This window comes from Papio anubis, chromosome 2 (genome assembly GCF_008728515.1).
Source record: "Papio anubis isolate 15944 chromosome 2, Panubis1.0, whole genome shotgun sequence".
NCBI lineage: Eukaryota > Metazoa > Chordata > Mammalia > Primates > Cercopithecidae > Papio > Papio anubis.
In genome coordinates this window covers 193,609,751-193,622,174 of record NC_044977.1, presented here as the reverse complement: position 1 = coordinate 193,622,174, position 12,424 = coordinate 193,609,751, and the positions used below count along the sequence as shown (strand labels likewise).

General features: G+C 41.7%; 1 protein-coding gene across 3 annotated transcripts in view; it reads right to left on the bottom strand.

Annotated features, from left to right (window-relative positions):
• Positions 1–12,424, bottom strand: part of LMLN (leishmanolysin like peptidase) — a 76,513-nt gene that overhangs the window by 7,031 nt on the left and 57,058 nt on the right. For all 3 annotated transcript variants that reach the window (XR_642488.4, XM_009198834.4, XM_003918669.5), the window contains exons 15-16: positions 10,703–10,833; positions 901–1,111 (exon numbers count right to left, since the gene is read on the bottom strand). Coding sequence is in view for 2 of the 3 variants with exons in the window: in XM_009198834.4 (XP_009197098.2) it covers positions 901–1,111; positions 10,703–10,833 (342 nt within the window). In the remaining variant the exon portion in view is untranslated. The remainder of the gene's footprint in view (positions 1–900; positions 1,112–10,702; positions 10,834–12,424) is intronic.

Here is a 12,424-nt window from a genome sequence, read left to right as displayed (position 1 = left end):
GTTAGGTAGGATGGTGTCAATCTCGTGATCCGCCTGCCTCAGCCTCCCAAAGTGCTGGGATTACAGGCGTGAGCCACCGCGCCCAGCCAACACTGCATAAGATTTTTATTGTTCATAATCTGAAATGTCAAACTGCCATAAAAATCTCATAGGTCATTTAAATCAAAACTTTGTGAATTCATGAATTCTGCTTTTACACTCTCAGCAATGCGTTATCAGCCTCCGTTGGAACACCGTCAATTTCAAGGGGAACGCATTCTTCTCAAGGGTGTCTTCTGCATCCCCTCCTGCTTCTAAAGGGTTTAATTGGCATCCGTCTCCTCACAGCTTCAATCTCTTGGTGCCAGTTCCATTCTCTGGAGTCTCAGAACGAGCACACGGTCCTATTCCTCAGTGAACCCCCGGTCTTTGCCAGCCCATGTCTTTTTGTCTCATTTTGCATGTGGGTTATTTGTGCCTCCTTGCATTTTTCTCCTCTTTGTGGGTATGCCAATTCCTTTTTTGAGTATCTTTTCCAGATCTTTCCCTCACTTTCACTTCAGCTGATTATGATATGACTAAAACATATTTAATCACTTTTTGTATTTAATGAGCAGCATTTTGTTTACCCTTAATTTCCAAATGAATGGATACAACGTTCACTTTTTGTGGTCTTTGATGAATAATTTTGTGCAACTCAGAGGTTCTTCACCAGAAAGCCTTGCTCTTACTCACAAGTGTCAAGTTGACCTATCTTAGATTTCTAATAATGGTGGGAAGGAGGATTTTCCCATAAAAATGCAATCAGAAGGGAAGAAACTCAACTTGTTTTAGAGCTTCCTTGAAGGGATGCCAACATTTTATAAGAGAAGTTTGCCCCTTTACTTTTCCCTCTTTATTCCAACCATAGAGAGCACTCACCCAGTGGCAGAGCTCGGGTCAAGTTAGTAGCTGGAGGATCTGTTTCTGGAGGACAGAGCTCACAGAAGTCCCAACACGATGGGCAGAGTAGGTTTCCATCATGAATCCAGCCATTCATCTGGATACTGATGGGGAGGACCTGCCCAGCCCGACTACACAAATATGAAGTATCTTGGACCCAAACTTTCAGACCTTGAGGAGAACAAGAAACCTTCAAACAGGAAAAAATATATACAAATAATAAATATCAGGTCAGTAAGAGTCTAAGAGATTTCTCCTTCAACTATAGGAAAATACATTAAAATTTACCAAAAACGTTGGCAATAAAGCACAATTTGCAGTGTGGGCATATCTTTAACCTCATATAAAGAGTTAAGTTGGCCAGGCGTGGTGGCTCACACCTGTAATCCCACACTTCGGGAGGCTGATGCAGGCAGATCATGAGGTCAAGAGATCGAGACCATCCTGGCCAACATGGTGAAACCCTGTCTCTACTAAAAATACAAAAATTAGCTGGGTGTGGTGGCAGGCACCTGTAGTCCCAGCTACTCAGGAGGCTTAGGCAGGAGAATCACTTGATCCTGGGAGGCAGATACTACAGTGAGCCGAGATCGCGCCACTGCACTCCAGCCTGGCAACAGAGTAAGACTCCATCTCCAAAAAAAAAGAGGGTTAAGTTACTTAGGTCCTAAAAGAATTACACTCTGTGTGGCAGGAGTTCTTACACTTTGAATCTAGCACCTTTTAAAGAATCTGATGCAAGCTATGGACACTTTTCCCAAAAATTACAAGGGGGCACACACACAGAGCTTTTATACACACAGAGTTTTTTTCTTTTTTTTTTTGAGACGGGTCTCACTCTGTTGCCCAGGCTGGAATACAGTGGTGATTTTGGCTCACTGCAGCTTTGACTACCTCGGGCTCAGGTGATCCCCCACCTCAGCCTCCTGAGTAGCTGGGACCACAGGCATGTGCCACTATGCCGGGCTGATTTTTGTATTTTCTTGTAGAAATGGGGTTTGGGTTTTGTCATGTTGCCCAGGCTGGTCTCGAACTTCTAGACTCAAGTTATCCATCCACCCTGGCCTCCCAAAGTGCTGAGATTTCAGGCATGAGCCACTGCACCCAGCCAAAAATTTAACTATTTAAAAAAAACCCTCAAAGTTGTTTTCTACAAAGACTTCACATTCAATTATGCTACTTCCCTTTAAATACTTCTGAAACTTCTCTCTTGGAACTATCTTCAAAGTCAGTGCACACTTCTGAACCTGTCTGATGGTAGCAAATTTTTACATGACAAGTAGATATAATTTTTGGAAATAGCCCAAAGTTGCCCAGAACCAAGTCCAGTAAAGGTAGTTGACTAAACTGGTAAATACAAGATGTGACACAAAATTACTAAGATTGATTTCCTTAGGTGACAAACTACTTCTAAATATAATTTCAAAAGAAGAGTTCAAAAGTATATTTGAAGTCATTTTGAAATAACTCTATCATCAGTTAAGTTGAAATATATCACTCTTTTGAAAATTTGTTTTTCACAAAAACAAACAACGAAGTGTGACCTCTTCTATAAGTCTGTCTTTCAGTGATCCACATCAAGTAAACATCAACACAGCTACAGTGCAACGTCATTATTCTTTAAAGTGAGACTTGGTTGAGCACTGTGCTTGGTGCTGAAAAGGATACTAAAAAAGTACATGATACAGTGCCTGCCCTCTAGCAGTTTCCATTGAGGAAAGATGAGTAGGATACAAATTTTTTTTTTTCAGCTGGGCACCGTGGTTCATGCCTGATTATTAATCCCAGCACTGTGGGACACCAAGGCAGGTGGATCACCTGAGGTCAGGAGTGCGAGACCAGCCTGGCCAACCTAGCGAAACCCCATCTCTACTAAAAACAGAAAAATGAGCCAGGCGCTAATTTGGCGCTAAAAATGGTGGGTGCCTGTAGTCCCAGCTACTCAAGTGGCTGAGGCATAAAATCACTTGAACACAGGAGGCAAAGGTTGCAGTGAGCTGAGATCCCATCACTGCACTCCAGCCTGGGTGACAGAGTGAGACTCCATCTCAAAAAAAAAAAAAAAAAAAAAAGACAATAAAAATAATAATACTTTTTAAATAAAATACTAACAGTATTTTGAAATTAGAAGAAAAAGCAAAAACTGAATAGTACCAGACTATTTTATGATTAAGCGTCAATAAATGGTAGAAACAAGAACAAATATTAGAAAGTTTTATGGAAGAAAGCATTTGTATCCTAAGGATGTACCCAGGATTTGGATCATGGATCACCGTAGGGCAGATATTATAGGCTGGGAAGCAGAATGCACATGGCTTAGAGATGAGAATTATATGAGAGTGTTGATAGGACAAGAGGAAAACTCCCTTGCTGAAGCTGAAGTATTCTCATTGTGGAATTCTGGGAATTAAGCGTGGGCAGGAGGGTAGATGTACAAGTAGCAGCAGACATAACAGACTCAGGAAAGCTGAGTCAAAATCCAGCAGCAGGAAGAACCAGGAAGAAACTGATTTGCAGAACACAAAGAAGGCTCAGGACCGCCACACCCGCACCCGGTGCCAAGAAGTAAGGGCTACAGTTAAAAGGATTAGATAAAAGTCCATTTCAGAAACAGAGCCCAGCATTCCTCTTCCTCACCTGGACCACTGTTTGCTCTGAACCCAGCTGATATAGTTGGGTATTTGTCCACTCCAATCTTCTGCTGAGATGTGATTCCCAGTGCTGGAGGTGGGGCCTAGTGGGAGGTGTTTGCGTCACGGGGATGGATCCCTCATGAAAGCTTGGTGCCCTCCCCACGGGAATAAATTCCCCAGAGATCTGCTTGTTCAAGAGATCGGGACCTCCCTCCTCTCTCGTTCCCTCTCTATGTGATATGTCTGCTCCCATTTTGCATTCTGCCATGATTGTAGGCCAGCACTAGGCTTCTCGTATTCTGCAGAATCATAGAGATTTATTTTCTGGAAAGGGTAAAACAGAGTTTTTCTGTTCTGGGGGAAACTAAGTACAGGTGAGAGCTGGGCTGCCATCATGAAAATAAGGACTCTTAAGTTTACAGGTTAAATATTGAGACTACTTAGCATTTGAAATTGACTTACTTCCTAGAACTCTCACAGCATATAAACTTCAGGCGGGAGACTGGTAGTTTCTGACACATCTGACCAGTCAAAAGGGAAACCCCTCAAGACACAGATATCAAAGGTTTTGTAAGGAAGGAGCCCTATAGTGAAGACCACAGTCAGCAAGCCCTGTGTGTGCTCAGAGCTTCCAAACTGCCTGCCAGCCACTTCTTTTTTCTTTTTTTTTTTTTCCTGTGTAGCTGGGATTACAGGTGCCCACCACCACACCGGGCTAATTTTTGTATTTTTGTAGATGAGGGGTTTCATCATGTTGGCCAGGCTGCTCTCAAACTCTTGACCTCAAGTGATCCGCCCGTCTCGGCCTCCCAAAGTGCTGGGATTATAGGCATGAGCCACTGTGCCAGGCCCCAGTCACTTCTTGAATATGAACAGGCTGTTAATGATCACCAAAAATAGAATCAACCCATTAAATTTTGGAATACTGGGGCTTGTGGCAGGTGGGGATGTGGTATGCAAAGCTAAAATTAAGAATTTACCAGCTTCCAGAGAAGAAAGAAGAAAGATTCTGGCAATCGAAACTCAGAATGACATTGAGACTTAGGATACAAAGGAAAAATCCTCTCACAATTCTGATGGAAAATAATTTTCTTTTTTTTCCTGCATCCAATCATTCATTAGGAAAATAATTTTCAAAAAGAAAGCTACACCCACTCAAGCTATTGAAGGATGGCAGAACACACCACTCCCAAATATGCTATTTTGGCACAAAGGTTTCCAGCTAAAGGGACTTAAACACAGCAGACCCAACGACACTGTTCTGACCTCCCCCTTTCCTCCTGAAAGCAGGAGATAAAACTCCCACATGAATAATGTCCTTCCTTTTCCAGGAGAAAAGAAACCTTCTTATCACCAATATAGGGAGTCAAAGCCAAAGAATTTGGTACAAACAGACCTTCTTAAAATAATTCTTAGCTTCCTTTAGCCTCCCCATACATTTTACTTTTCCATAACTGTCTCCCTTTGTTCAACGTAGTATAAAAGTATATAGGTTTTACCACTTCTTTGAGTTTTCATTTACTCATGAGGGCTCCTGTGTCACGTAAAACTTAGATTAAATAAATGTGTGTTTTCCTCCTGTTCATCGGGCTTATGTCTACTGCATTCTCAGGCCTAGCTGAAGACCCTGAGGGCAGAGGTGAAGCAGGTGAAGTCCCACCTTCCCACGCTATCAGCAGGCGCCACAGTAGAACAGTGATGCTTTCAGACATGCAAGTCTCAACGCTGTTCTCTGTCACATACTCCTCAAATCTCCACTAGAAGATATGTTCCATTAAAATTAAAAAGAAATCCAAAAAAGAATACGACACAAAATCCACAAAGTAGGGGATCCAATATGAGAGAGACAGAGGGACCAGAGAACCTCCAGGATGACCCTAACTTGAGATCCCAGCGGGACCTCCAGGATGATCCTGACTCGAGATCCCAAGATGCCAGCTGTGCTGTCAACATAGGATTACACAGCCGAGATGAGCACAGGCCAGAAATGTTCAGAAGAGATTTCCCCAAGACGAAATGGATAGAACACCTCAGGTATCTGGTTGTACTGAAAGGAGATGAGCCCAACTGGGAGAACAGCTTAGAATTAAATTAGTGCTAAATACAAAGAAAACTAATTTCATGAAAAAACAAGATATTAAATCTAGAGAAAATGAAATACTGGGGAGAATAGGGAAGTAATCATTGCGTGCTACCAGGCGCCACGTTTGCATAGTCATGGTAACGTAATCACATGTTGATCCATAATCACCAACGGGGGAAGGGGAAACAAGAAGTCTATGATGGGGAAATAGGAAGCGAACACAGCAAGAGGAGGAGGTGAACCAACTAAATTCTTATTTTCTAAAGTCAACAGCTAACATCTGAAATTCAAACCTTATGAAAGAATAATATAAGCTTTTTAAAAATAAAAAAGCAGGCCGGGTGCAGTGGCTCGTGCCTGTAATCCCAGCACTTTGGGAGGCGGGGGCAAGTGGATCACTTGAGGTCAGGATTTTGAGACCAGCCTGGCCAACATGGTGAAACTCTGTCTCTACTAAAAAAAAAAAAAAAAAAAAAAAACTAGCTAGGCATGGTGGCAGGTGCCTATAATCCCAGCTACTTGGGAGGCTGAGGCAGGAGAATCACTTGAACCTGGGAAGTGGAGGTTGCAGTGAGCCGAGGGATTATGCCACCTGCATTCCAGCCTGGGCAACAGAGCAAGACTCCATCTCAAAAAAAGTAATAATAATAAAAAAAATAAGAAAGCAAATAGTAAGTCTCCCCTGACTCCTCCACCCCAAGAAAACAACAACTAAGAATTGAAAGTGAAGACTCTGGGAAGAAGTAATAAACGTTAAGGAAGTAATAACAGAGGCTCTAGTTTTTTGTTGTTTTGTTTGTTTGTTTGTTTTTGAGATGGAGTCTCACTCCATTGCCCAGGCTGGAGTGCAGTGGTGCAATCTCAGCTTACTGCAACCTCCGTCTCCCAGGTTCAAGAGATTCTCATGCCTCGGCCGCCTGAATAGCTGGGATTATAGGCAAGCGGCCACCATGCCTGGCTAATTTTTGTATTTTTAGTAGAGACAGGGTTTCATCATGTTGCCCAGGCTGGTCTAGAACTCCTGACCTCAAGTGTTAGCCTCAGCTACCCAAAGGGCTGGGATTACAGGCATGAGTCACAGTGCCTGGCCTGAGGCCGTAGTTTTTTGGAAGCAGACAACAAATTAGTTTCAAACTATTTGCATGTATAAGTTTGATCAAAACTAAAATTTAAAAAGGATCAATGTAGTCATGGAAGGAAGATGAGAGGAGGGAAATTAGTTAGGAAACTGTGAAGTGATAATGGCTTGAACTATGAAGGTAAATCTAAAATAAAATAGATATAAGAGATTTCAATAGGAGAGTAATCTAAAGACTTAGTCTGTATTGATCTGTGTTTACAGAACAGAGAATAGAAAACAATCATTCTGGTTTCTAATTAGAGAGACTGGGACCAGTGCTGGAAGCAACACAGCTGAAATGCAGAGTTGTTGAGAGAGGGCTCATAAACTGGATTCTGGATGAACAGAATTCAGAGTGATCAAACTGCAACCGAATGTACTTGTGACATCCACAGTCAGTTCAGACACGGGGCTAGAATGATATAAGATGATACTAAGAATGGCTCTTTAATACACACCACAGAACAGTATGTGTAACTTGATACTATTGGTGTAAAAAATGAAACAAAAATATAAATTTGTGCCTGCACAGAGTTTATCTTTAGAAGGATACAAGAAACTGGTAATGTTAACTCCCTCTGAAGGGAGAAATGAGTGACTGAAAGACAGGGCTGGGAAAAAGGCTTTTCCTGTACATTCTTTTGCATCTTTTGAATTTTTCACCATGTGAATTGCTGACTTATTTAATAAATATATAAATTACTTAAAAATTTATATTAAAAGGTGCCATCAGCACAAACGGTGATGTGTTAAGGCCCAGGACCTCAGTTTCATCAGGAAAAACATGCTAAGAACACAAAGGGTTGACATGAAAACACGCGCCTCAAGGTGTCTTTTGTACAGAGAAAATACAGTCCCCTTTGAACTTGCACCTGAAGCATTTCATCCCACTTTTTCTTTCACTTATTCTTATTTATGTTCATCACAGCAATTATTTAGCCACAGATAGCCAATCTGTAACTTATAACAAAGCCCATTTCAACAACTCATTATCTTATGGGCGCATATCCTACAGGTGTCAAAGCCCACAGAACATAAAACACCTGGAGAGAACCTAATGTGAACATGGACTTCAGATGATGATCTGGGTTCATCGATTGCACCAAAAATACCTCTGTGGTACAGGATGCTGACGGTGTGGGAGGCCACGTGTGTGTGGAGCAGGGGAATATGGGAACTCTCTGTACCTTCTGCTCAAATTTGCTGTGAACCTAAAATTGTTCTAAAAAATAAAGTCTATTAATAATAATAAAAAATAAACCTCAAAATAACACCAAAAACCCCTCAACAACAACAAAAAACCTAGTCTGGTAGTTCCTAGAAAAGCTGAACATAGAATTGCCATATGATACAGCAATTCTACTCCCGAGAAGACTGAAAACAGGGAGTCAGACAGATACACAGAAGCCAGTGTTCACTGCAGCAAGATCCCAACAGCCAAGAGGTGGATGCAAACAACCTAAGTGTCCGTCAACTGATTCAAAACGTGACAGATCCATACAATGGAGTGTTATTCAGACATATAAAGGAAAACTGTTCTGATACATGCCACAGTGTGGATGCGTCCTGACAACACCACGCTAAGTAAAAGAAGTCAGGTGCAAGAGGACAAATATTGTATGATTCTACTTATAAGGACTACCTAGATTAGGCAAATCTACAGAGAGAGAACAGAGAATAGAGGCTGTCAGGGCTGGGGGAGGAGGAACAGAGAGGGATTGTTGAGTGAGTACAGAGTTTCAGTTTTTGGGATCATGAAAACCTGTGAGACGCAGAGTGGTGATGTGCACGACAACGTGAATGCATTTAGTGCCACTTAACTGTACAAGTAAAAACAGTTACAGTGGAAATGTTTGTGTTATATCTATTTTGCCACAATTTTAAGAAAACAAAGCTCAGCGATCCCTCCCTTTCTCCTTTCCCCTTCCTCAAAAGTAATTACGTCTAAAGCCGTTAAGTGAGGAAAGGTAGGTGATCTGTATGGAGGGGCAGGGGGAGGCGTGTGACTGGGAGGTCACGCAGAGTTGGCCGGGTGAGGAGGGTGATGGGAGTGAGAGCAAGTGGACAGGATGTGGATAGATCAAATGAGTAAACATACTGAGATGACAGGAGCTGGATTTCTCACTGTTGGTGAAGGAAGTACAAATATGAAAAGGTGGAAAACTAAAATAAATCCTTTGGTGTCAGACAAGTTCTCACACCAATGGAATCAAACCAGCCTTACTGATGCGAACTCATGGTTACACACACACAGTCACAGGAGAGTGTACTGATACATATACATACATTTCCTGCCTTACTAAGAGGGCCTGATGAACTGGTATTCCCAGTTCCCAACTGCGATTATCAATGGCAATGAACAGTGTAATCAGCACCCAGATCTTAGTCTCTAAACACCACACTTCACTGAAAGTAACTGGAGGTCTTTAGAGAAATGGTTAATTACATGTCAGGGGCAGACAAAGAACAAAGTGAGCTTAGAATATCTTTTGACAGAAAAAAAAGAAATATTCGGCCAAGCATGGTGGCTCATGCTTATTGTAATCCCAGCACTTTGGGAGACAAAGGCGGGAGGATCAGTTTAGGCCAGAAGTTTGAGACCAGCCTGGCCAATTTTTATACTAAAAATACAAAACTTAGCTGGGTGCGGCGGTGCATGCCTGTGATTCCAGCTGTGCAGGAGGCTGAGACACAAGAACCTCTGGAACCCGGGAGGCGGAGCTTGCAGTGAGCCGAGATCGCACCACTGCACTCCAGCCTGGGTGACAGAGTGAGACTCCGTCTCAAAAAAAAAAAAAAAAAAAAAGAGGATTGCTTGGGCCCTGAAGTTCTAATCTAGCCCCAGCAACATAGTGAGACCTCTTCTCTACAAAAAAATCAAAAACGTAGTCGGGTGTGTGGTGCACACCTGTAGTCCCAGCTGCTCAGGAGGCTGAGGTGGGGAGGTCGCTTGAGCACAGGAGGTGGAGGATACAGTGAGCCATGACTGCACCAGCACTCCAGCCTAGCTGACAGCAAGACCCTGTCTCAAAAAAGAGAAAAAGAAAAAAAAAATTGTAGTTTGCCCTTTTTGGATTTCTAATTACAAAGGAAAAAAGACCCTAATATTAATCAGCAACTGATATATTAATTCTTTTTTTTTTATTTTTTTAGAGAAAGGGTCTCACTTTGTTGCCTAGGATGGTCTCGAATTCTGGGCTCAAGCGATCCTCCTGGCTCAGCCTCCCAAAGTGCTGGGATTACAGGCGTGAGCCACCATGTCCAGCCTGATTTACTAATTCTTATAACCCATGCAGTCCTCAGACCTTTTGAAATAAAATTGTACATTTTTTCCATTACAAAGTAATATTTGCTCAAGAACAAAAGTACATATTTGCCATTACTTCCTCAGAATATATGCCCAGAAGTAACATTACAGCAATTATATACATATTTTTAAGAGGCAGTTTTTCTAAAGAAATGACAATATTTTCATAAAACATAAGCATCTAAACTAATATCTACATAAACAAGATAAAGTATTGATCAGTAAATTAATTACATAAAAATATGAAAATATAATTTAAAATACACAACCATAAAAGAGATAAAATCGGCCGGGCGCGGTGGCTCAAGCCTGTAATCCCAGCACTTTGGGAGGCCGAGGCGGGTGGATCACGAGGTCAGGAGATCGAGACTATCCTGGCTAACATGGTGAAACCCCGTCTCTACTGAAAATACAAAAAACTAGCCGGGCGTGGTGGCGGGCGCCTGTAGTCCCAGCTACTTGGGAGGCTGAGGCAGGAGAATGGCGTGAACCCGGGAGGCGGAGCTTGCAGTGAGCCGAGATCAGGCCACTGCACTCCAGCCTGGGAGCACAGCGAGACTCCGTCTCAAAAAAAAAAAAAAAAAAGAGAGATAAAATCACACAATATTTGGCATAACTAAAAACAAACATAAGCTTACCTGATAGCATCCGCTCCCCCAGTCTGGGTAACTCAGCTTCCTCTCACACTTTTCCATAACAAATGCTGATTTCTGAATTAGACAAACTGAATGAGGTCCATACTTTTCAGCGCCATAGTTCTTAAAAATTTCTGAGGCAAAGAAGAAAAGTCTCCTTAAAAATTGACTTCTGGCTCAAAGAACAAGAAACTGAAGCATTCCATTTTTATGATTAAAAATTGCTTTAAAAATCAAACATGTTTCATGGAAATTTTAAATTTAAAAAATTAGGATAGACAAGATTCCAAACTCACACTAGGTTCTTAATGATTAACAGGAGAAAACTACTGTATCAGACACAAGGGAATAAAACTGGGCCCAAAGTTTTCTAGGTTAAATATACAGAAGAACTAGCACTAAGAATCACTAGATCACGAGACACCAATATAAGAATCATCTTCACTGGTGGTCTAAATAGGAGGCACCTCCAAATGACCCATGATAGGATGAGGCCAAGTGATTTCTATAGTGCAGACTTTTGGGGGGTGTTGCAACTTCTGAAAACTTTTTTATATCTTCAACTTGTGTCACCTCCTGGAAGTCCATAAATATTAGGTTGGTGCAGAAGTAACTGCGGTTTTTGCATTACTTTAATGGCAAAACCACAATTACTCCTGCACCAACCTAGTAAGATGCTGATCTAATCTCACATTAAGCACAAACCTGGAGAGGACAGGGTGGAATGAAAGGCCTCTAAATATCTAATGGACAAAGGGACAAAGCTCTTAAACCCAAGCAATAATTTCCTCTCTTTAGACTCTTCACAATAAGTTTTATTTTGGGAAGTAGAAAGTTCAATTAGCCCATTTTGAAATATTATAAAGATAAGTGTTTTACATCAGTTTTGATAAATCTTAACATATAAGCTAAGAAAAAATGCAAATTAGAATAAAACAGAATTCTTTACTTCTTTTGAGTATCAGAGTCTTTGAAAAGTATAGTGATCAGTGTCTAAAATGGGGTTCCGGGCTGGACGTGGTGGCTCAAGTCTATAATTTCAACACTTTGGGAGGCTAAGGAGGGAGGACTGCCTGAGGCCAGGAGTTTGAGGCCAGTCTGGGTAACACAGCAAGCCTCGTGCACACCTGTAGTCCTGGCTCTGGGGAGTCTGAGGCAGGAGAATCACTTGAGCCCAGGAGTTACAGGTTACAGTGAGCTATGATGGTGCCACTGCACTCCAACTTGGGTGACAGAGTGAGACTTCATCTCTAAAAAATAATAATAATAAAAAAACAGAATTCAGCAAACTATAACCCTCAGGCCAAATCCTAACACATTCATTCATTTACATATGGTCTGTCACTGCTTTCAGACTGTAACAGCAGAGGTGAAGAGCTGAATCAGGAAGCCAGAGACTTGACGACCCACAAAGCCTCAAATATTTATAATTTTGCCCGTTACAAAAAAAGTTTGCCAACTCCACCTCTAAAACAATAACATGTGATAGTACATCTCTGGCAAATCCATAGCCGACAGATCTGTGCATTTCTTTTGCTTTAATACGGAACTGCTGAGTAGTTACAAGTTGTTAGGATATTTATTTATTTATTTATTTATTTATTTATTCATTCTGTATTTTTATGTGAGATGGGGTCTCACTGTGTTGCCCAGGCTGGAGTGCAGTGGCATGATCTCGGCTCACTGCAACCTCCACCTCCTGGGCTACTCAAGCAATCCTCCAGC